The following is a 25,738-nucleotide window of genomic DNA, read 5'->3' as shown; positions in this document are numbered from 1 at the left end:
TCCTAGCAACCCTGGTAATATGACAGCAATTGAAGGTATAAAGCTTGCTAAAAATGGGAGTTATTGTAATGGAAGCAACAATAGGGATTTTCATCGCTTGCCTTATATAAACCATTTTTAAAAATCTTCTTCAGAAGATAATAGGCAGAACAATAGACAAAAGTAATGCTATTAAAATTAGAGTTAATTGTTTTTTTGGTCTTAAATGGTTTTATTAAATTGCTTGCAAGTTCCTTCAGCCACAACACAGCTACACCACAAGAGGTAGATTACATCTGGATATTCTCATTAATTGATATAGCCGAACCTAAATCCAGGATGATTTTGTGATAATAGATGATTACATTCAGAAAGTCAAGAATGATGAACTTTTTTTGAGATGTTACCATGGCGCATTGAGCACAGATCATTCATATGTCCTTCTAGCAATGATAGAAAAATTGAAAAGAAAGACAGGCCAGTATATAAAAATACTTATCTGAGGTAATGTTCCTGAAGCAAACGAGAAAAAGCAACTGAAATGTGTGTCAGCTGCAAATACTAGATGAATCTTTCTGCAGCCTGCACCTGGCTGGGACCCACAATATGTGAGAGGTTCTGGCATCTGAGTGAGCCAAGTGCCAGTCTCTCAGTAGGATTCAAGAGAATTTGGGTCAAGCTGAGGATGTAGCGGACCTGGGCCCAGAGGCACGGAGGGTGCAGAATGCGCTGAGCCGGATGGAAATCTCAGTTTAACCAGAGACCGCAACAGTTTTGCCTCACATGGTGCAGTGCTGTGATAATATATTTGCAATGTGGAGAAAGCAGGAAAGTCACCAGGAGTTAAGTTGGTCAGACTGGAAAGGCCTTACATGCTGCAAGCCTTGGAGTTCTAGGCTTCTGAGGCTGAAGCATCTGCTGGTGCAACTTGGCATGGAACGGCCAAAGCACTAATCCTAAAAGTCAGCAAATATTTCTTTGTTTTTTTGACCCTTTCTTCCCTCTGTCTTTGGTCACCTATCCCCAGGCGCCATGCCCCCAGTGGCACCAGGGGGGCCCTCGCTGGCCTGAGGGAGAAATGATTCCTCCGGAGTATACGCTGAGCACTGTTTGCTGGCTGGCAGGGCCCCCTCCACCACAGCAACAACTGTCTCTCTATCCAGTATGAACGTGGGCGCCCTTCCTCCATGTCACACCCAGTGACAGACAGGAGATCCAAATTCAGATTTTCTGTGCTGCAAAGCGCAGCTCTACGGCCTGAGCCACGTAGCCAATCCTGTGGGAGTTTAAAAAAAATATTTTCCATGCACTTGTGGGCAATTTTTTGCCATTTTTTAAAAATGTTTATTCCAGGAATGTCCTCCTGCTACTTTGTGCTTCCAGCTCAGTTGAAACAACCTCCTACTGGGGCAAGCGGCTGTATGAACCTTCATTATAGTTACCTAGAGATTCCCCCATCCCCTCCCCCCCTCCCCCCCAACATTTTAACTCCCTATCCACTAGCCCAGCCATCATAGAAACCGTCTTTTAACTAATAGGTACAGATCGTGTTTTCCCGCTGCAGCCCAGCTCAAGTGTTCCTTGGAGTCAGTCAGTAAGTAGTTTGGTAGGACAGTGAGTGGGTGTCCCTTCTCTCCCAGGGAACGTGAATGCAGTCTTCACAGCTTCCCTAGCCAAGGCCGACCCAGGAAGCAGAACCGAGCTCGGTCCACCCACATGACAATGCCGCCACTCTCTTGAGGACCTTCCTTTTCGGTTTTCATTTTATTTTAGCCTTCCCTGTCTGGTGTGTGGCACGGTGCTCAGGAGCTAAATACGCACGCATGTCAACGTGTGCTGCTGGTGGCCACCAAAGGGATTCAGGAGGAGGCGGGTGGGGTTTATCTATGTTTATTTTATTTATTCTTAGACTCATTGGTAGATCAAGGCAAGTTACTTTCAGGGACAGTAGGTATTTCCCTGTGCTTGGAGGGTTTACAATCCGAGTTTTCTTACCTGAGGCAATGGAGGGTGGAGTGGCTTGCCCAAGGTCACAAGAAGCATCAGTGGGGATTTGAACCCCGGCGTCCCTGCTCCCCCGTCTGCTGCTTTAGCCACTGTTCAGCAGCACAGGGAGCGGGTAAGGTATCTGGATAAAGATACTTGCCTGTTCAGCAGAATGCAGCCAGTTGTGCATGCCACTGAATATACTTAGATAAAGTCCAAGTTATCCGGATAAAGTTAACTTCAAGATAATGCTGAATAGTGGCATTATCCGGCTGAGTTATCTGGGTTGGGTAAATTAGTCCCACCCCAGAACATCTCTGATGTATTTGGGAAAGTTTTATCCGGTTACAAACGCACCCGGATAAATCAGTGGCAGTTGACGCAGCAGGAAATTTAAATGCTGGGGTTTGTCCTGCTACGTCCTGAACTTAGCTACGCAAACAATTTGAATATGGACCTCTAGGCTACTTTTCCACTGAAGGAACACAGATTATGTTCTGTAGTTTGGGCTGTTTTGGAGGAGATGTGTACATCAGCTTGTTGATCTTCTAAAGCAATCGGGTTGACCTCTTTTCCTTTTAAAGTTTAAGAAAGGAGGGGACCACCCTAAGTAGGGAGATTAATGTTGTAATCACTGTGCGCAGTGCTTTTGTTTGGAATAGGCTTTACGGATTTGGGGTGCTAGTTTAATCGCCACATTCAATATGTGGCCATTTCTTCTTGGAGGATACTGATTTTTACGTTTATAGATTTTTATCCATTTATTATGTTGCAAGTTTTAACATGTACATAAATGTCTTTTATCTTAATGTTATTGATGATCTTTGTAATCTGCCTTGTACAATATGTTTGCTCAAGGGCTCAGTATTTAAATACATTTTTTTGCCTAGAAGTAAGCAAGCAGCCTGCAGAACCACGTGATCACCGCCTCCTTTTCATATCCACATCAGTGGAAAAGTGCATCAGCTAAGTTTCTCATTGTCCCGATACGCAACCTTTCAGGTTATAAAGACACTGTGGGACAATCAGTGATGTATGCCAAACAGCTGCAGTCAGTGGCGTAGCCACGGGTGGGCCTGGGTGGGCAGGTGCCCACCCAACTTAGACCCAGGCCCACCCAACTGGCATCGGAACTGCAAGGCTGTCGCGGGATCCCATCCCCGCGACAGCGAACAAGAGAACCCACGCCTCGCGCGCCATCACCGCACACATGGGGAAGCGCTGCTGTGGCCGTATGGCCGGCCGACCGATCTTCCTGTTGGGGGGAGCGGAAGCGCCGCGCACAGTTTCCGCTTCCTCCCCCCAAAGCAGGAAGATCAGCTGGCCTCTCCTGCTGCCACCGGCCTCCTGCTATCTTCGAGCCATACAACCCGCCGAACTTCCTGTTTGGGGGTGGGGGAGCAGAAGCGCAGCGCACAGCTTCGGCTTCCTCCCACCGGCCTCCTGCTATCTTCGGGCGTCGGGCCGTACAGCCGCCGATCTTCCTGCTTGGGGGGGAAGCGGACATTGTGCGCTGCGCTTCCGCTCCCCCCCCAACAGGAAGTTTGGCGGGCCGTACAGCCAGACGCCCGAAGAAAGCAGGAGGCCGGTGGCAGCAGGAGAGGCAGCTGATCTTCCTGCTTTGGGGGGAGTAAGCGGAAGCTGTGCATGTGCTTGAATGTGTATGTGTGGATGAAAACTGGAGCCTGGGTGTGTATGTGGGTGAGAATGGAAGCTTGAATATGTGGGTGAATGGGAGCTCGAATGTGTGTATGTGTGGTTGAGAATGGGAGCCTGGGTTTGTGTGTGGGTGAGAATGGGAGCTTGAATGTGTGTATGTGTGGGTGAGAATGGAAGCTTGAATATGTGGGTGAATGGGAGCTTGAATGTGTGTATGTGTGGGTGAGAATGGAAGCTTGAATATGTGGGTGAATGGGAGCTTGAATGTGTGTATGTGTGGGTGAGAATGGGAGCCTGGGTTTGTGGGTGGGTGAGAATGGGAGCTTGAATGTGTGTATGTGTGGGTGAGAATGGAAGCTTGAATATGTGGGTGAATGGGAGCTTGAATGTGTGTATGTGTGGGTGAGAATGGGAGCCTGGGTTTGTGGGTGGGTGAGAATGGGAACTTGAATGTGTGTATGTGTGGGTGAGAATGGGAGTCTGGGTTTGTGTATGAGTGAGAATGGGAGCTTGAATATGTGTATATATGGGTGAGAATGGGAGCCTGGGTTTGTGTGGGTGGGTGAGAATGGAAGCTTGAATATGTGGGTAAGAATGGGTGCTTGAATGTGTATATGTATGGATGAGAATGGGAGCTTGAATATGTGTATGTGTGGGTGAGACTGGGAGCATGAGTTTGTGGGTGAGAATGGGAGTCTGGGTTTATGTGTGTGGGTGAGAATGGGTGCCTGGATGTTCGTCTGTGTGTGCATATAAGCCTGGGGAGGGGTGAGAAAGTGAAAGCTTGTATGTGTGTCTGCAGAGAATGTGAGCTTGTGTGTGTGTGTGGGGGGGGGGAGCATATGAGAGTGAGAGCTTGAGTGTGTGAGGGGGAGTCTGTGAGAGAAAGCATGTATGTGTGTGTGTGTGTGTGTGTGGAAGGGAAGAAGACAGTAATAGAAGAAAGATACTGAAAAGGAATTAGGAAATGAGCTACAAGGGAAAAAATGGGAAAAGAGACCAGGACCAACTGATTAGAAAAATACAAAGATCAGACAACAAAGGTAAAAAAATATATATATTTTGAGAATTTAGCAATTTAAATATAAGCAACACAACCGCTCTCTCAAAATTTATGGACAGGTAGTAGCCGTGTATAAAATCGTAATAATAAGAAGGCTAAAGTACCACAAATCACCGTGAATTATGTTTGTATCATTAAGTAGACCTCATACTTAGGCGTAGATGTGAATGTTATTCTGCATAATTTGGCATTATTTATCAGTAAAAAAACAACTAATAGACCTGCATGCCTACAGCCCACCCATGTTAACCTTGTGCCCACCCAAAAAATCAATTCTGGCTACGCCACTGGCTGCAGCAAGGGAAAACCTTTGCACACAGGCTGTCCTCTTGCATTTGAATATGAAGGAGGAACAATACTCTAATCTGGTCTGTCCCAAACTGTGAAGAATGTATTGCATTCATTTTCTGTGAACAGGGTTCGTAAACATTTGCAGCCCCAGTTTAGATTTTTTTTTTCAACTGAAGCAGAGTGGATAAAACCCTTCTGAAATTAGGTTTTGTCATTTTTGCTATAAGAACAAATATGCGTGACATACTTTATTTAGTGCCTGCTCAGGTAATTCAGGGAAACCTGTCACCAAGGGAGGAAAGGGTGCTGGAACAGAAGAGTCCTGCCTGCACCTATGGGAGAAGGGCAGAATGGGTACTGAGGGTTTTTTTCAGAGAGATAAGAACATAAGAAATTGCCATGCTGGGTCAGACCAAGGGTCCATCAAGCCCAGCATCCTGTTTCCAACAGAGGCCAAACCAGGCCACAAGAACCTGGCAGTTACCCAAACACTAAGAAGATCCAATGCTACTGATGCAATTATTAGCAGTGGCTATTCCCTAAGTAAATTTCATTAATAGCCATTAATGGACTTCTCCTCCAAGAACTTATCCAAACCTTTTTTGAACCCAGCTACACTAACTGCACTAATCACATCCTCTGGCAACAAATTCCAGAGCTTTATTGTGCGTTGAGTGAAAAAGAATTTTCTTCAATTAGTCTTAAATGTGCTACTTGCTAACTTCATGGAATGCCCCCTAGTTCTTCTATTATTCGAAAGTAAATAACCGATTCACATCTACAAGACCTCTCATGATCTTAAAGATCTCTATCATATCCCCCCTCAGCCATCTCTTCTCCAAGCTGAACAGCCCTAACCTCTTCAGCCTTTCCTCATAGGGGAGCTGTACCATCCCCTTTATCATTTTGGTTGCCCTTCTCTGTACCTTCTCCATTGCAACTATATCTTTTTTTAGATGCGGCGACCAGAATTGTGCACAGTATTCCAGGTGCGGTCTCACCATGGAGCGATATAGAGGCATTATGACATCCTCCGTTTTATTAACCATTCCCTTCCTAATAATTCCTAACATTCTGTTAGCTTTTTTGACTACTGCAGCACACTGAGCCGACGATTTTAAAGTATTATCCACTATGATGCCTAGATCTTTTTCCTGGGTGGTAGCTCCTAATATGGAACCTAACATCGTGTAACTACAGCAAGGGTTATTTTTCTCTATATGCAACACCTTGCACTTGTCCACATTAAATTTCATCTGCCATTTGGATACCCAATCTTTCAGTCTTGCAAGGTCCTCCTGTCATGTATCAGAATCCACTTGTGATTTAAGTACTCTGAATAATTTTGTATCATCCGCGAATTTGATAACCTCACTCATCGTATTCCTTTCCAGATCATTTATATATATTGAAAAGCACCGGTCCAAGTAGAGATCCCTGAGGCACTCCACTGTTTACCCTTTTCCACTGAGAAAATTGACCATTTAATCCTACTCTCTGTTTCCTGTCTTTTAACCAGTTTGTTATCCACAAAAGGACATCGCCTCCTATCCCATGAGTCCTGTGTCCCAGCTTCCTGCCTTTACCCTCAAAGAACCCTCTCTTTAATCTTTTTTTTTTTGTCCACTCTATTGATATAACAAAATGGAGGCATGGAGTAGAGAGACACAGGAGTAACAACAAAACATGTAATGACGAGGAAAAACAAGGGCAATATTGAATACAATTGAATATGCAATTTAGAAAACAGTATCTGAGTAAGCATATGAAAGGGCAAATAAAAAATCAGCAACTTCTCCTTCAACACTACTTTACCTCTGATTGCCCCCAGATTCAGACCACCCCACCAACCCTCACCAAGCTCTTGATTAGCGTGCACACTCAAAAAAAAGGTGGGATCCTGGCTGCTTTAGAAAACAAGTGAAGAGTGGCGCTGTGGCCTCTGGAGAAAAAAATAAGAACATAAGAAATGATATATTAAGGGACGGGAGGGGGGGGGACGGACATAGGGGAGCCCAAGCCTGACCCCGAAACCTCCAGTCCTCTATGTGTTTCAGTAGAAGGGGCAAATTGAGATCCCAGGTCCCTCAGCAGATCCCTAGATACGAGGACCAATCTCAGGCCAGCCCGGTACAGTCATCAATATTTACGAGGCTGCTCACACAGAGAATGTAAACTTGACCTGATCTGAAATGCTACTGCAGAGAGATGTGATAGGAAAACCTTTCTTCTCCCCCTCTCCGGAATACCTCTGGGGAAGAGTTTTTTTTTACTGAGCTCAGTCCAGTAGAATGGGGCTCCAGCTTCTCAGCTCCTGGTTTTGGAAACCCCTGGAGATCTCCTTCTTCTTGGGCATGAAGTCACCTTCCTGCTGTGTGTGGGGCATCTCCTACTGCAGCTTTACCTCTTGCCAGGCCCAGCTCTGTCTCTCTCTCTCTCTCTATTTCCTTTCAGTTGCCCCCAAACAGTGTTCCTTGTCCTCTGTCTGGCTTCATTCTGCAGAAGAACCATTCTCCACACTTTCAGGGAGCCCGGGGAAAAAGCAGAACCCAGAAACATGCATTTTTCCTCTCTGTTCATGGGCTAAAGTCAATCTGATGTCCTCAGCCTGGGCATAGCTCAGGCGATTCCTTTTCTTTTCCTGTGTAAACTATGTCAGTGCTTCTTCTTTGGGGTTTTTTGTTTTTTTTCTATGCAGACAGCCCTGCTGTCACTGATTAACCCTGCAGATGCTGGTTCTGAGAAGACTGCTTTATGCAAGAGAACACACAGAGTTCTTTAAACATTTTCCTTCTTGCCTCCTTTGGAACAACAAGCCAGCTGTGCATTGTCACAGCTCATTTAGGGAAGTCTGGAGCGCAGTTTTAATAATTCAGCTGTAAGCATCTGTCCTTGGTTGCATTATTAATTCCCAGCACAGCATAAGCTCATGGAAGCAGGGACCAAGTTTTATGGAACCACTGACAGTGATAAGCAATGATTCACTGGTCTGCTTAAAATGATTTTTTTGTTGCCAATTATGGGATTTTATGGGTTTTGCCTGTGAGCATAAAGACATGTGCATCTACTTTTCAAACTGTTTGTGAATGAAATCCGGCAAGCCTGGCACATCCAGATGTGAGCCTGCTCTGTTTCCTTTGTGTGTGTGTGTGTGTGTGTGTGTGTGTGTGTGTGTGAGTGTATGATGCAATGTAAAAGAACAAAAAGGGGCACTATCATATGTAACATTTAAAATGTATGTTCACCTCATCTTCAGACCCATCTCAATACTATTTTGAGATTAATCTAAGAATATGAAGTGGTACGATGTGGTGCAGCCTTGCTCTTGCACTTTATGTGACACAATGACTGGGCTATACTTTTATTGCTTTTAAACTGAATTTTACTTATTAAAGTCAAATATACTTCTGCAACAAGGTTAGCTGCAGATGCAAAGCTGCTGCAGGCACATGGTGTTATTTTCCTTGAAAATCAAAGGTGTTTATGACTTGTTCCCTGTACAGAAGCAGATTCATGAGAGCATAGTGACCTTGTTTCAAAGTTAACCATGGTATTCTGGCTAGAATAATACATAGCTGACCTTTTCACCACATATTTATTTCACAAGATTATAGGGCGTGGATAGGTAGGGAATCAAATTCTTCTTAAAAGCCAAAGCATTAATTTCAGTGGAAAAAGTATTGCAAAGCCTACCAGGATTTGCTGTTTGCTTTAGAAATTTCATGATTAATTGTGTGCAATAAGATTTATGGCGTGCTACTGCACACTCAGCATAGTGAATCCTGTAAGAGATATTGAGGAATGTGTGCTCTAGATCTTTTATCAAAAGACAAGGCCTCCAAACAGGGGCGGTTCTATAATGAGATAGGGTGAGGCAGCCACTTCAGGTGGCAAAATTTTGGGAGCGGCAGAAAGCATCTCCAAAAATACCCCTGCAGTGGCTGCCTCACCCTCACTTTATATTCAGAATGCTAATGCCAGCAGGGTTCCTATGTCCCAACTGGCAGGAAGACCACAGCTCTGCCAATGAGGTACTGGTGTGGTTCCCATTCTCCACCAACAATGGAAAGACCCCCTGTGGTGGCGGGTGCTGCAGGATGAAGTGCTGTTGGAATTCCCACACCCTGTTAAGATTGCGTAAAAAACTAAAAACCTAGTTTATTTATTTATTTTATTTATTTATGTCAACAAACTACAAGATGTGTTAACTATTTATAGGGGTGCGTTGGTTCACTTTGTTTTAGGAAATTGTGTCTCTATCAGGATTGATAATAATTTTAATTTGCTGCATGTTATGTATGTCAGGTTGTATTGTTCATGATTTTATGTATTTTATGTTATGATTATTTTTGTATTTTTTGTTTTTATTTTATACATCGCTTAGGGCGATAAGATTTTATCTGGAAAGCGATCAATAAATATCAATAAATAAAATAAAATAAATAAAAATAAAAGACCTTGTGGGAGCCACTGGATGACATGCTGGCAGGGGTTTCTACTCCCTACCAGCAAAAGATCCTGCACGCACTTCTGGATGATGTTCTGGTGGAGTTCTTACCCCCATTCAGCAATGAAAGGACACCTCAGGCACACTGGATATCATGGTGGGAGGATTCCCACTCCCAGCTATCAAAAGGACAAACACCTGTGGGCGCCACTGGATGCCGTGCTGGGTTCTCAGCAGGAAGATGACACCATAGTGGATCTCATCCCAGCATGGCAGAGGGCAAGGCCTTGTGTTTGTGAGTGTGTGTGAGAGAGGCATCTTGCTTGTGTGTGTGCATGAGTGAGGAGGCAGCTTGCTTGTGTGTGTGTGTGTGTGTGTTTGTGTGTGTGTGTGAGAGAGAGAGAGGCAGCTTGTGTGTGCATGTGTGAGTGTGTGAGAGAGAAGCTGCTTGTTTGTGTGTGTGTGTGTGAAAGGCAGGTTGCTTGTGTATGAGTGAGTTAGCGAGAAAGAGGCAGCTTTTTTGTGCCTGTGAGAGAGAGGCAGTTTTTCTTGTGTGTGTATTAGAGAGGCCTCTTTTGTGTGTGTATGCGAGAGAAGCAGATTTATTGTATGTGTGAGAGAGAGAGTTTTCTTTTATGTGTATGGGAGAGGCATCTTTTTTGTGTGTGTGAGTGGAGATGCAACTTATTAGTTTGTGTGTGTGTGTGTGTGTGTGTGAGAGAGAGAGAGAGAGGCAGCTTGCTTGTGTGAATATGAGAAACATAGCTTTCTTGTGTGTGTGTGTGTGTGTGTATATATGAAAAAGGAAGATTTCTTTTGTGTGTGTGTGTGCGTGTGTGTGTGCAAAAGAATGGCAGATTTCTTATGTGTGTGTGTGTGAGAGGCAGCTTTCTTGTGTGTTCATTTGTGAGGCAGCTTTCTTGTGTGTGTGTGTGTGAGAGAGAGATGCAGCTTTCTTATGTATGTATGAGAGAGGCAGCTTTTTGCGTGTGTGTATGTGTGTGAGAGAGAGAAGCAGCTTTCTTGTGTATATGTTTATATGAGAGGCAGCTTTCTTATGTGTGTGAGTGTAAGAGACAGTTTTCATAAGTGTGTGTGTGTTTGAGAAAGGCAACTTTGTTGTGTGTGTATGTGAGAGAGGCAGCTTTCTTGTGTACAAGTGTGTGTGAGAAAGAGGAAGCTTTTTTGTGTGGTGTGTGAGAGAGGAAGAGGTAACTTTAATGTGTGTGTATGTGGGAAGTAGCTTTCTTGTGTATGTGCGAGAGAGAGGCAGCTTAAGTGTGTTTCTGCGTGTGTGACAGAGAGAGGCAGCTAGTATATGTGTATGTGTGAGAGACAGCCTATGTGTGAGAGAATCTATATGTGTGTAAGTGAGAGAGAGATCCTATGTGTGTGAGAGAGTCTGTATGTATTTTTGTGAAAGGATGTGTGTGTGTGTGTGTGTGTGTGTGTGTGAGTGAAAATGAGACAACAAAGTTTATTTATCAACCTTCCCCAATCCATGATAGACTCAAGGTGATTGGAAATCAGAAGATTCCAGGTATGAAGAACAGGGAATCTTTTTTCTTATTTTTTTTAATTATTAGATTTCATTTTATGTGTCTGTTTTATTGGGTTTTTGAAAATGTTTTAAAACTTTTTTGAGTTTAATTATTGGATGATATTCTGTTCATCAGCTGTTTTTGAAATATTTCTTTCTATAGTTTTACTATTATGATTGTTGTGTTATACCATGATTTTATTACTGTTTTATGAAGTTAGATGGTGTTTTTGTTTTTCCATTGATGCATTGCAAACAGTCTGTCTTCTTATGGTTTCCAGCTCAGTTTTTCTCAACACATTTCTATTTGTAATTTACAGTGTTTGTATTCTGTATTTGTGAGGGTCCATTTGTGTTCTGCATGTGTGATCAAGGTGAGGTATTCTGCTAGCATATAGCTTCATGTAGGGCTCTAAAGCAGACTGGCTTGTTTTGTTTTTCTAATAAGAGGTGTATTTATGTTTTAGAGCCTGGTGTAATATTTGCAGCGTTACCTTTTTATAGGTAGGGTTGTTATTGTTTGAGTGCTAGCATTTCGTGCTGCTTTGGTATGGGTTGAATTGTAATTGTAATTTAGTTTACATATGGATTTCTAAGGGCCAAACCCTCATCAATTGCATTTTACAATTGGCCTCATACCATACGAGTTCAAAGTATCTTTTTTGCAGTGTTTTCTGGTTGGCACCATACCAGTGCATGTAAAAATAATGTACATGTGATTGGGATATTTTTAGCTCAGAAGACTATGTATGTCCTTTTTCATGTATAATTTGTTGTTATTATCTGCCATTCCCAATGGGAACTCTGATTCCTGTTTTCCTACTTCTGGAGCATTTCAAATCATTGAAAGGGCCATACTCCAAGGGGACCCACCTCCCCCTGTAACTTGTCAGGGGGAGGGGAAGAGCACCATCTCATCCCTTGCCTCAGGCAGCAGATTGCCTTGAGCTGCCTCCGCCTCCAAGTTACAGACGCAAGTGAAAAGCCAGTGCAGAACCCTTAGGCTACAGCAAGCTTACATTTTCTGTCACAATTAATTAAAACTGACAGGAAAGAAGCATGGCATAGCGAACAAAGAAAAGAAAGGCCAGGCAGAACAGAGTTGGTTATAAAGCTAATCATCGGGGACCTAGCAGTGAAATCCTACAGATATAAAGACTCATGATGAGGCAAAGACCAGGCAGCACCATTGTGAAAAATGGCTGCCGCCCGGGCCCATGACCTAGGGGATGCTCTGGATGCCCCACTAGACATCAGGGAGACTTTTTAAGATAAGGTATGTCTGGGAGATGGGGGAGTCCACTAGACACCAGGGAGTCTGCTCTGAGGCAAGGGGAGTGAGGGGGTCCACTAGACTACCAGGTAGTCTATTCTATGTTAGGGGAATCCAGGGGATGGATGTGGCTGCTACTGGGGCAAGACTGGGAGACTGAGCATCCAAATGATAGATGAAATTTAATGTGACAAGTGCAAAGTGATACACATAGGGCCGGATTTTAAGACCTACGTGCGGGCGTAGATTTGTGCGTGCAACCTGGCGCTCACAAATCTAAGCCCGATTTTATGACATGCGCGTGCAGCCGCGCACATGTTATAAAATCTGGGGTTGGAGCGCGCAAGGGGGTGTACCCTTATGCACCTTGCACGCGCCAAGCCCTAGGGGATCCCCGATGGCTTTCCCTGTTCCCTCTGAGGCCGCTCTGAAATCAGAGCAGCCTCAGAGGGAACTTTCCTTCCGCACCCCCCATCTTCCCCTCCCTTCCCCTACCTAACCCGCACCCCAGCCCTACCTAAAACCCCCCCTAACCTTTACTATTTAAGTTGCGCCTGCCGGCGCGCGATCCCCCAGCCTAGCGGGCCTTCGGAGGCCTCTGGCCATGCCCACGCCCTGCCCCTTTTTTCAAGCCCCGGGACATACTCGCGACCCGGGGCTTGCGCGCATCGCCGGGCCTATGCAAAATAGGCTGGGCATGCCTAACCCCCCCCTGCGCGCGTAAATCCAGCTGGATTTACGCGCGCAGGGATTTTAAAATCTGCCCCTTATGGTATAGTAACCCTCGCTGTAGTTACATGATGTTAGGCTCCATGACAGGAGTTAGCACCCAAGAAAAGGATCTGGGCATCACCATGGACAATACATTGAAATCCTCAGCTCAGGGTGTAGCAGTGGTCAAAAAAAGCAAACAGATTGTTATGCATTATTAGGAAAGGAATGGAGAATAAAACAGAGAATATCATAATGCCTCAGTATTGTTCCATAATGAGACCGCACCTAGGCGCAAACAAAAGTACGCCGGATTTCAATAGATATGCGCGTAGCCACGCGTAACTTTTAAAATCCGGGGTCGGCGCGCGCAAGGGGGGTGCACATTTGTGCACCTTGCGCGTGCCGAGCCCTGCGCGCGCTGCCCGTTCCCGTTCTTATGGTCTTATGTAAGTCTACCTGGTTAATAACTATTTATGGACTTTTCCTCCAGAAACTTGTCCAAAACTTTTTTAAACCCAGCTATGCTAACTGCCTTTATCACAACCTCTGCTAATGTCTTCCAGAATTTAATTGTGAGAAAGTTAGATACAGACATAAACAGTCTGGATAGCGACTGGCATATTTCCAGGCTGGGAAGAGAGAGCTAGGGAGAGATATCCACATGGTAAAAAGCGGAATATCAAAGGGCAATAAATAAATGATAGGCTCAAAAAGAGAAAGAAAAAAAGGTAACATGAGATGGAAATATAGAGAAAAAAATGATGTAATAAAATATGGCAAGAGAAAAAGTATAGAATAAGTAGAGGATGGAGGAAATCATGGCAAACTATAAATAGCATAGAGAAAGTGAGAGTGGAAAATGATTTTATTTATTGAAAGTGAACACTATCACTGAATAAATCCACATTTGGGGGGGGGGGAGGATATTTTGTAGTACGTGAATTTTACAATTTTGTTCTGTAATAACAAGAAATTCCATTTTCTGAGGCTACACATAATGAAATGCTCATAGGGAGAATCCTCAGTGCACATCTAAATTCCCAAAATGATGAATCTGAACTTGGTTTTTGATATCTATATCTTGGTCTTCAAGACAGCAAAATAATGGCAAATCTTTCTTATATCATACGTACCTGCAAAAAAATAATAATGAAATGCAGTTCCTCACAATTGGCTTGTCTACTAATACATTATTTATGCTATTTGCCATTTATTTATGCTATTTGAAACAAAATCTTGGACTTTTATAAGAAGATAACATACCAGCAATTACTCAGATAGTATCTTAGTTCACTTTTGGTTTCAGATCTCAGGCGTAATGCAATTTTATTTTCAGCCCAAAACCAAAGAGGGAACACCACACATAACGGGGTAGATTTTCCACTGTGCGTAAGTGCATCCATGTGCGCACACTTCCTGGTGCGCACACATGGACGCGCCGATTTTTTAACATGCATGCGCCGTGGGCTGCATATACATGCATGCCGGATTTTATAATCCACACATGTATGTGCGGGCGGCGCGCGCAAGGGGTGGGGGGGAGAAATTATGCAACCTCCACGCGGCGACACATTCGGGCCATCTCCAGTTCCCTCCCAGTCTGCTCCAACACACACAGATATGCTTCCTCCATCTCTCTCTCTCTCTCACACACACACACACACACTTCCTCTCTGTCTCTCTCACACACTAACACACACATACACACACTTCCTCTCTCTCTTTCTCACATGCAGACAAGAACTAAACTGGAAACCACAAGCCAGATTCTGTATGCAGTGCAACAATGAAAAAGCAGAAAATCACTATTCTTCAAAACAATACAATTAAGAAATATAAATCAGTTAGAATAGTAAAACCATACTAAAAATATACATTTCAAAGCAGCTGATGAATAGAATAATATTCAATAATTAGAAGCTCCTGTACAAATTTTTAAAAATTTCCTAAACAATAAAATATTTCGAAACAGCAGACATATCAAATAACACCTAATAATTAAAACTAATAAGGATTTTAAAAATCTCCTGCTCTCCATATCTGTTATCCTAAGATTGTTGTAGACTGGGGGCAGACATACACACACACACACACACACACACAATATACTCCCTCTGTCTCTCACACACATACATGCTTGGTGAGAGACAGAGGGAGTTTGAGTGTGTGTGTGTGTGTGTGTGTGTGTGTGTGTGAATGAGACAGACACACACGTTTCCTCCGTCTCTCTCACACATACACACACTTCCTCTGTGTCTCTCACACACAATTCCTGTCTCACACACACATACACATGCTTCCTCTCTCTCAACCCCACCCCCGCACACAGATAGCCTCTCATATACACACACACAGGCACCCTCTCACACATATGCACCCACAGGCACCCTCTCGTATATATACTCAGGCATACACATTCACTATTCTGTACACTTACCGTCTCATATACACCCAGGCATCCTCTCATACACACACACACAACACACACCCTCATATACACACACTCACCCTCATAAACACACACCCCTCTCATACACTGGCACTTACTCTTACAGGGCCAGTCTCTCGCTCCTTCGGCTGCCAGTGGCAATGCTGGCCTCTTCCACAGCAGAACCTTGCTTTTGCTGGCAGGGAGTGGAAACCCTGCCAGCACGTCACTGCTCCGCGCTGCCGCAGGACCTTCCTGCTGGTGGCAATGGCACCCTTCCCCCTGCTGTCACCCAGGGCGGACTGCCCCCTTGCCCCCCTCCCCCTTAGTACGCCTTTGCTATGAAGTAATATTTTCTGAATGTTCAGTTCAGATCTTTTTTAGTAATAGATTTTTAAATAGAATGTTTCTTTTTTCTCCTGTCAATACCTTCTGGCATCTGTGTCTAAATATAGCACTGATGAGGTTACTTTGACTGCTTAATATTTCCTATGAACATGCTGCTATGAAAGTTGGAAGTCTATTGCCTAGCTTATGCGCCACGCCTGCTGCCCACCCAGCTACAAGTGGAGAGAGTCCTGGGCCAATATGTGGAAATGCAGGTCCTTAGCCTATTATTAAGTGGATAAGACATTATCTCACTTTTTGAAAATCTGGCATTCTGGGTTTTTTAAATTATTAGGCAGTGAAGGAATATAGATAGGGTAAAAGACCACAATACCACCTTCAGCTTTAATAGCACTTAGAGACTGGAGTACTGAGGGAGGGGAAAGGGATTTATTCGAGTTTTGCCCCGTTTTGCTTTGCCGCAGCATTTTCCCTATTGAAAATATGGGGCTAATTTATGTGATAAATCTGAAATCATTTTCACACTTTGATACAACTTCTGTTCAGTACCAGCATCTCTCCTGATAAGCACCTTGCTTATCTCATTCCACCTGAGAAAGCAATGTACATTTCTAAATGTGCTTAAGTGTCTACTACTAGCGATTTTGCTCTTCTGTGACCTGAGAAATATAAATTTTATTTACCATGTTTAGTTTTGGAAGTTGTTTCTTTCATGTTACTATTTTAGGGAAGTGCCTTGTCTAATTTCTTCATGCATTTTAACACAGTGGTTTTAACAAAAATTCTGCAGATATAAATGTTTAGAGATAAAACAAATACTTTTGATCTGTTCTTAAATTAAAAGTAGAGGATTAAGCTTCTTTATTTTCTTTTTGGCAGGGGAGGAGAATATGTTTAAATTGTACTAAATGCCAAAATGTAACTGAAGTTGTTTTGACTTCCTTCTAGGCCGGAAATTTAAAAAGTTCAGCAAAGTGAAAACAATCCACGATATGGATTCAGGTGTGCTCCAGCCGCCCATCAGCATTCCAGTTGACAGCCATGCTTTGACCCAACGGCTGCCCATTAATCCAGCTCAAGAACTGCAGTTTATTCCCCAGTTAATCAGCATTTTACAGAGCATTGAGCCAGAGGTGGTCTATGCAGGTTACGATAATTCACAGCCGGATACTCCCAATGCATTGCTGACCATTTTAAACCGGCTCTGTGAGAGGCAACTCCTGTGTGTAGTTAAATGGTCCAAAGCACTGCCAGGTAACATTTCTTTCCACCAACATTTATGTGGAATCTATTGCTTGTTAACAGTCTGTGGAAAGCATTTCAGAGTCAGAAGACCTGATTGAATTTCACTCAGAGACTATTAGATGTATCTTGTTGTCAAAACTGCTGATATGTCAAATTTAGTTCCTTCAAATCATGGCATGGCTGAGTGACTGGAGTACAAATTGTGTACTGCTGCAAGAGTCCAAGATAAATTATCTAAGAGATCCAGGTAAAACATAGGCAAAATGTAGTTAAGCAATCAATCATTCCATTCCATTTTAAACTTTCACGTTATTATTTTGTGTTGGGTTGAGCAACATAGACTGATAGAAGGGATAAAATGGTAACATCAAAATAGGGATCAAAATAATCCTCGTCATGACTCCAATGACAGCTTGGATTAAGCATACTTAAATTTCAATCCTTTTTCCTTTTCACTTTCTCCATACAAAGTCTGAGTCTCTGCATTTATGTGCCTGTGGGAGTAACTGTTCAACATGTCATACAAGGAAAAAGCCTTGATCTACCGGAAAGCCATAACCACAGGATTTCAATCACGTCACAGGATTTTTCAATCACGTCAACGAAAACAAACATATTGAATCTGTTAGTAGAATAAGTGGAGGTAGGGAGCAAGATGATGATGACAGGAAATGATTGGAAAAGAGGAGCTGGCAACCTCAGCACTGGAGAAAGTACAGATACTTGAGGAAAATGCAGCAGAGTTGCTGAAGACAGCGAATGATATGAACCTTCCTGAATAAGAAGATGCTGTTCTCCTTCTCTGTTTTTTTATGGTGGAAAATGCCAGATCACTGACCACATCTTATGTCAGGTAGCAAACCATAAACTACAAGAGATTGTAGGGAAGCAGTCATTTCAGTACAATTCCTGAGTTATCACAAACAGCATTATAATGAAATATGGAAAGACATCAGGCAGTCAACTTTTCCATCTCTTATAAATCATATGACATTATGACATCTATCAGCAATGAAGTGCTTGTAATTTGTAGAGAAGTGTCAGACCCATAATCCAGCCAACTTAGCTCTACATGTTGTTGAGATGTTATCCTAGGGTACTCTGCTGGTGAAGCAACTCCTACTATGTGCCTATGGATGGACACAACATTCCTTTGTGATGTTTCTTTTTGTGATTATATTGGCTATTGGCTAATTGTTAACGTATAGTATGGTCACTAATACAATATTTAGGTATGAAGAAAACCAGTTCCTTCTAGGTTTATCATTACCCATCCTCTTGTGTTGCCATATTCCAGAAAGTTTCATATTATCATGTTTTACCATTCTATCGTCAATCACTACTTCAGAAAGTAGAGTGAAGGAGTAGCCTAGTGGCTAGTGTAGCAGGCTGTGAACCAGCAAAACCAAGATTCAAATCCCACTGCCACTACTTATGAACGTGGGCAAGGCTCTTTACTCTCTGTTGGCTCATGTACAAAGTTTAGGGGGTTATTTTCCAACTCGCGTTATGGACTTTTTGCATGCGTTAAGGTGTTTTTGCATGTGAAAAATGCCTTAATGCATGTGAAAAGCACCAAAAACACCTTGATGGACTCTCTACCTGGGTAACATCCAGCTAGGTTGAGAGAACATTGTACAAATCTCATCTTTGTGTGTTTTCTCACTTCGAAGGACATAAAATCTTCACAAGAGTGTACTGTTCCGTTCGTACGTCTCACTCTGCATGTAAAAGTGGCCCCTAACCCCTACACTACTACCTAAACCTCACCTCGAGTTACTAGGTGGGCCTCCTATAGAGATATAAATAGCTAACTACTAGAAGGGCCTTATAGTTAGTCTGTCTGTCTCTCTCTCTCTCTCTCTCTCACCACCTGTTGCAGGTAGGAACCACAATGATTGTGGTATTAGTGCAAAAAACTTATTGCAGAAATACCTATAGGAAGTGCTAAGATAGCACACATTGCAATAAATAGGCTATTATCATAAAACATGTCCCTCTTCCTTTCACATGAATCTAGCCCTTGGATTGTAAGCCCTCTGGGGATAGGGAAATACGTACATTACCTGAGTGTAATCTACTTTGAAGTGCCAAAAAGCAGAATATAAATTAAATATACAGAGAGAAGAATCAGGATTGCATTTTCATTTAACCTTCATGCCAGCTTGTCACTAATCCCCTAGTGTGAATGTTATGTGGCACTATATTCAGTAAACATTGAAATATGATGTTGCATAGGAAAAATCTTTTCCTGCAGACAACCTAAAAGTCATATTTGTTGTGGTTTGCTGGTTCGATGTTATGCAGCAAGCATCAGAGATTCCATTTCTATCACCCAGGAACATTTTCAATATAAATCTTTCCTTTAGGCATTGTCAGCTTAAACTATGATGCTTAAAAGTTCTTGCATGCAGACTATCAGATGCATTCAGTCATCTTATCCAATTCTTCAGTAAACACTGTGGCTATATCTTAAGAATATTCTGGACAAAATGGGTGTTCAGCAGCATTGGCTCAAATCTTAAATATAAACTACTCATAAAAATGCTTTGGGGGCCAAATTTCTTGTAGTGTCCAAACTTTATTTTTCAGACAGCGTTTGTAGGCACAGTTATGAAGTTTGTGCAACTGAAATCTCAATATAATAATAATAACCTCCAACTCTGAGACTGATGGTTTAGATCAACTTATTTATTGGCAAGAAGCTAAGCATTTGCATTGCATCAAAAACTTTCATTATTAGGGACTTAGTCAGTCCTCTGCTTATAAGGTCCACAATACTTTTGGCAATCAGTCTTGTACATCATATATCTTTCGGCTTGGCATTTAAATTTCCAGTGCAGAAAGTCAAAGTCACTTTGCAAACAAACAGGCCGATACAGTAAGGAGCGGTAGGAAGAGCTGCGTTAGTGCCGGGCGCACTCGCGGTTGCCGCACGCACAGTCCGGCTCACCTACCGCTCGATACTGTATTTAAATAGCTTGCAAATGCAAGCTGCATCCAAGAAGCGTCCGTGAAGCATTAGGCCCGCGCAACCCATTTTACTGAATAGAGCGCTATACAGTATCCTGGGTGCGCTGGCCTAACGCTTCACGGACACGCTGGTATCTGTCATTTCAAATGTAATTTCAAATGACATTTGAAATGACAGGGACCAGGAAGTGGACGGTTCTCCTACGCTCGGGATTGCCAGTCCTCTCTTCCCTCCTCCCTTCGGGAGGAGGGGAGAGAGGACCGTCACGTCTTGAGCAGCCCAATTGCACGCACAGGGGCCGCTTTCGCCCGTGTAGGCATCCATCTTCGCCACAGCTGCCTCCGGGAGGCAGGGGAGCCGCGGTCCGTCTCCGCCGATGTCCGTCTCCGGAGGGGGGCTGCAAGAAGAGTAAGTCGCTTCATTGCTTTACACTGCCAGTCCTCTCTCCCCTCCTCCCGAAGCAAGGCTGCCTTGCTTCGGGAGGAGGGGAGAGAGGACTGGCAATCCCGAGCGTAGGAGAACCGTCCACTTCGTTGCTACTTTTTTTTTCGCTTTTTTTTTTTTTTTGCTTTTTCGATTTTTTCCGCTTTCGTTGCTTCGGGAGGAGGGGAGAGGACTGGGGCTGCCCCGGAGACCAACACCCATGGACGCGGCCAGGGCAGGTGAGCGGGGTATGGGGGAAAGTTTGCCACCTACCCTTACCCCTGCCTCTAACGCAGGGGTAAGGGTAGGCGGTAAGTTAGCAGGTTAAAAGCACGGAAAAACGGCAGGTTAAAAAAGCGATAGTCGGGGCGCGCGTTACTGTATGGGAGGGAATAGCTAATTCGATCGTTTACATCTAATATACATGCCGCGGGCGGAAGGGGTTACCCGGTGATTTAAAGAGGCGGTAAGAATGGGTTAAAGGGGATAGTGTATCGCAGGTTGGACTAACGCGGACGAAAAGTGAGTAGAAAGCGGGTTAGGAGCAGGGTGACCGCGGCCGCACTTTACTGTATTGACCTGTATATCTTTAAAAAATGGAACCTATTTGTCAATAGTGTACTTGACATTGTAATTCTGAATTCATAAAATTAAACATTCCCTGTGAACAGTAACATGTTCAGTGACACTCAGTTTTCAGACATCAGGCATGTGGATTACCTAAAGTGATGCCTAAGCTGTTGTTATTCTACCTTGGCAGACTGTGGATTGGGACCAGCATTTAGGAATTTATCAGTCTAATCTGTCACTTGCTGGAAAGTCATATTTTAGGGACTTCAGGTAAGATTCAGAATTTGCAGGATTCTCAGAATTCACAGGCAAATAAATATGTTGGGGTTTTTTTTTTGTACTAAGTCTGGCTGTTTCTGATGTATTCTGACCTAGTTCAATATATTATCTATTTTATGTAAGGGCCTCGCCCAATGGTTTTGTGTTCACTGTAAACCGATGCGATGTGCGAACGGTCATCGGTATAAAAGAAACGTTAAATAAATAATAAATAAAATGTATTGCTTGAACCTGACTTTCTAAAGAGAAAATATTTTAGCAATTTTTTAAATTCTTTGCAGGTTGTGATCTCTTATTAGATCAACATGAGAATTTTGCAAACATGATGTAGTACATGAATTTGCGAGACCTCATAGGTCCCTCCTTCAGATTTAAAGGGACTTCTGTGGTCTTGAAAGCTTATATAATAAACCTATTTGAACGATTCTTGCATTGGCCCAATAAAAGGGATCACAACCTTCATATAATCCTGCCCCCTCGAGGACCAATACAGCTAATAGAATTATTTATTCTGCTTTGAGCAGCATTGCATATTCGTTAATTCTGAAATCCTTTTATATTCCAGGATTCCGTAATTTGCACATTGATGACCAAATAACTCTTCTCCAATATTCTTGGATGAGTCTGATGGTGTTTGCTATGGGATGGAGGTCATATAAGCATGTCAGTGGTCAGATGCTATACTTTGCTCCTGACCTGATACTTAATGAGTAAGTAGCAATGGCATTATTCATGTTTTATATTACTGTAGCATTCTGTATCCTGTGGCATGCCAGGATTAGCCTGATTTGACTCTTTGCATAGCGCATTAGATTTAATTTACCAGCCATATTACTTGATGAGTCCTTTCACTGATCCATAAAAGAATGAAAACAATGGGGCTACATTGGCTATGTCTACAAACATCACTTTGAAATCCTAGTTTACAGAGAGAAGGAATATGATAGATTCCTTTTCTCTCCACGATTAGTTTTATTGTCATTATTAACACAAGAAAAAAACATTTAAAGTATTATATGGAGCAGATGTAAGTACATCTATGATTAGACGCTGGGGCTATGATATTGACATTTTTTATACATGGCAGCCTAAATGCTATTTTAGTACCAGCCCTCCCATGCTGACTATACTTTATCTGCGCCTTCTTCTGTGGCCTCTGCTTTTCCTGCTCCTTCTGCTTCCACTGTCTTGTTTCCTGCCACCTCTGCTGCTGTCATCCAGATACTCTGCAAAAATTTACTCACAATGCTATATGTCATATCAGTGGGTGAGAGTAACTCTTACTTATGTAACTGTCCCCTCAAATGGGCCTTTTGTTACTATAGTGTGAGTTAGACAAGAGTCTGGGTATGTAAAGCTTTTGATGTGTTGTTGATACTTTGCAAATATTGGTAAAAGTTTGAATGGAAAATTACCGTGCCTTGAAATTTCCCTGAGTATTACTACAACTACTACTACTACTACTACTATTTAACATTTCTATAGCACTACTCAGTATACTCAATGACAATTGTTGTCATTGTTCGCATATTTGTTGAATGTAAACCGAACTGATAAGTAACCCTGTTACTTGAAGTTCGGTATATAAAAGCTATAAATAAATAAACTCACTTGTATGTGTAATAGAGTGCCAAATTATGAGTTATTATATAATTTCAACCCCTGAGATTGGCTTCAAAAATTTTAGGTAGTATATGATCTCCCCTAGTTTCTTCTTTATCATACTGTAAGGCACAGCATGGTCTTCCGTCTGGATTAAGCTGATAAATTCAATGGAGTTTGGCTCTGTTTTATGTGGTCCTTCAGCCAGTACCGTCATATGTAGCAGTCCATAGGGGTGTGCATTCGTTTGCAACGCATTGGCAATCCGCAACGTATATGTCCCTATTCGTTGTATTCGTGGGGTCGCGAAATGTATCGCGATTCCCCACGAATATAACATATCATCCGTTCCATACGTTTGACGCCGCGTGCTTTTCTTAGCTGCCATATCAAATCGGAGAACGCCATTTGGGTGTATCCATAGCCAAAATCCAGCCCTTTCCTGTGAGTCATCAGTGACCTCAAAACCCTGTCAGAGTGGGTCGGACAGGTTGGCAAGGAGACCAGAATGCAACGTATCAGTGGTAAGAAATTTTGCAATGCAGCCAATTGCGCTCTCACTCAGTGGTCGGTGATGCTTTTCCTGATGACCTAGCACTATATATACTTAAGCACGTGGCGTGCCACGCACTTTCTTTGCAGGGGTGATCTGGGGAGGCTGGGAGGTGGTCTATCTCTGCAGAACGTGGATGCATTCAGAGCTAGTCTGAGTTCTCAAATCTGTATTCAGTTGCTAGCTAGGCTAGTTCCTTAGATAGAAAAAGATATTTGTGCTTCATTTGGCTGCAGTGCCAGCTAGCCCTGTTTGTTTTTTTTAAGCACATTTTTTAGTTGTTCTGAAACGGTCTCTATGTGCCAGGGAGAGAAGCTGCTAGCAGTGCCATTTTGTTTAATTCACCCTCTGGGGTAGGTTGCAAGCACCATTTGGGTGTTGTGGGTGGGAGAGATATATTCTAGTTTGCTAGAATTGCCATTGAAAAATATATTTCATCGATTTTCCTGCTGTGCCAACAATTCCAGCTTTTTAAACTGCATTTGTTTAATTGAACTCACTCAGTCTCTCTGTGCACTGGTCATCAGTGCCATTGGGCACTGGGTAGTTTAGCAGACTCAAGAATATTATTGGGACAGTCTGTGCAGTGTAATCCCCAGTGTGCCTCTTTTGTATTTACAAGCTCAGTGTGTGCACACACATTACATTGGTGCATATCAAGGCACTGTGCCAGTGGGCACTGGGTAGTTTAGCAGACTCAAGTATACTGGGACAGCAGTGTGCAGCCAAATCCCCAGTGGGCCTCTTTTGTAGTTACAAGCTCGGTGTGTGCACACACATTGCATTAGTGCATATCAAGGCACTTTGCTTGTGGGCAGCCAGTAGGCACTAGGCAATGACATTAAATCCATAATGTCAGGGAAAGCTAGATGTGGTCGAGTGATTGGGACTGGCAGAGGAGGCACTTCAAAAGGCACTAGTGCCAGTCCCCCATTAAAGGGTTGGGACCCTCGCTGAACGACCTCCTGCAGTCGATCTCCTGCCGGCGCCATTTTCCGAACGGAAAATGATTCGCGGCAGGAAATCGCTCCCAGACCCCCGCTGGACCCCCAGGAACTTTTGGCCAGCTTGGGGGGGGCCTCCTGACCCCCACAAGACTTGCCAAAAGTCCAGCGGGGGTCTGGAACAACCTCCTGCAGTCGAATCGTGTTGGTCTATGGCCGCCGCCATTTTGCGGCGGCCATTTTGCAAAATGGCGCCGGCTGAAGACAACACGATTCAATAGCAGGAGGCCGTTTCAGACCGCCGCTCTACCCAGGGTAATTTAAGGCATTGGGGGGGGGGGTTCGGGAGGGTGGGGGATTTAATTTAAAGGGTCGGGGGTGGGTTTTAGGGGGTTTTAGTGTGCCGGTTTTCCTGCCCTCCCCCTTCCCCCGATTTAGCTACGGACCACCGCTGGATCCCAGGGTAATTTAAGGCATTTGGGGGGGGGGGTTCGGGAGGGTGGGGGATTTAATTTAAAGGGTCGGGGGTGGGTTTTAGGGGGTTTTAGTGTGCCGGTTTTCCTGCCCTCCCCCTTCCCCCAATTTACGATTTTTTGACGATAAATCGGGGGAATTGGTATTGTATCATGGCCCTAACGGTTTTTGACGATTTAAAATATATCGGACGATATTTTAAATCGTCAAAAAACGATTCACATCCCTAGTGTGTATGAGTTTGTGTGTGGAGAAGAGCTTGCGTGTGGGTGTATGTGTGTGAGGAAGTGAAAGCCTGTGTGTGAATGTGTGAGAGAGGATAAAGTTTGTATAGCTCTCTTTCCTCCAATCCACAGCAATCTGAGAGGCTGGAAATTGAAACATCCCAGGTATGAAAAGGGGGAGATTTTTGAAATACATATTACTGTAGGCTCATTATTGGATGTTATTTGATATATCTGCTCTTTTGAAATATTATATTGGCATTGTGGGAAATTTTATAAACATTTTTATGAGGTTTTAATTATTGGACATTCTATTCATCAGTTTTTAAATATTCTATTTATTAGTATGGTTTTACTTTTATGATTGATATTTTATATTTCTTTATTTTGTTGTTTGTTGATCTCTTATTTTGCCTTTGGTAAGGGTCTATCTGTGTTCTATATGTGTGATCCAGGTAAGGGATTCTGTTTGTATATAGTTTCTGTCTAGGGGTCTATAGCAGTCCATCTCGGGTTTTTTTTTCAGTAGAAGGTGTATTGCTTTTCTAGGGCTTGATGTAATGTTTACAATGCTGCTCTTTTCTGGCTAGGGTAGTTGATGTTTGAGTTCTAGGAGATAGTGTTATTTTAATATGGCAGATTTGTTTTTGGGTATTCTTGGTAGGCTCTGATAAAGTTTATTGGAGCTATGTAATTATTATCCAAAAATACTGTACGTGAGT

At 43.2% G+C, this 25,738-nt stretch overlaps 1 protein-coding gene across 2 annotated transcripts in view; it reads left to right on the top strand.

The window, feature by feature from the left end:
- PGR (progesterone receptor) overlaps positions 1-25,738 on the top strand; it is a 180,216-nt gene that overhangs the window by 82,802 nt on the left and 71,676 nt on the right. Inside the window, exons 4-5 of one of the 2 annotated variants that reach the window (XM_029602396.1) lie at positions 16,677-16,982; positions 21,785-21,929. In XM_029602396.1, coding sequence (XP_029458256.1) covers positions 16,677-16,982; positions 21,785-21,929 — 451 coding nt within the window. The remainder of the gene's footprint in view (positions 1-16,676; positions 16,983-21,784; positions 21,930-25,738) is intronic. The other variant, XM_029602397.1, reaches the window with a different exon arrangement.

Source organism: Rhinatrema bivittatum, chromosome 5 (genome assembly GCF_901001135.1).
Source record: "Rhinatrema bivittatum chromosome 5, aRhiBiv1.1, whole genome shotgun sequence".
Taxonomy (NCBI): Eukaryota; Metazoa; Chordata; class Amphibia; order Gymnophiona; family Rhinatrematidae; genus Rhinatrema; species Rhinatrema bivittatum.
The sequence above is the reverse complement of the archived record's forward strand: the minus strand, read 5'-3'. Positions and strand labels throughout refer to the sequence as shown.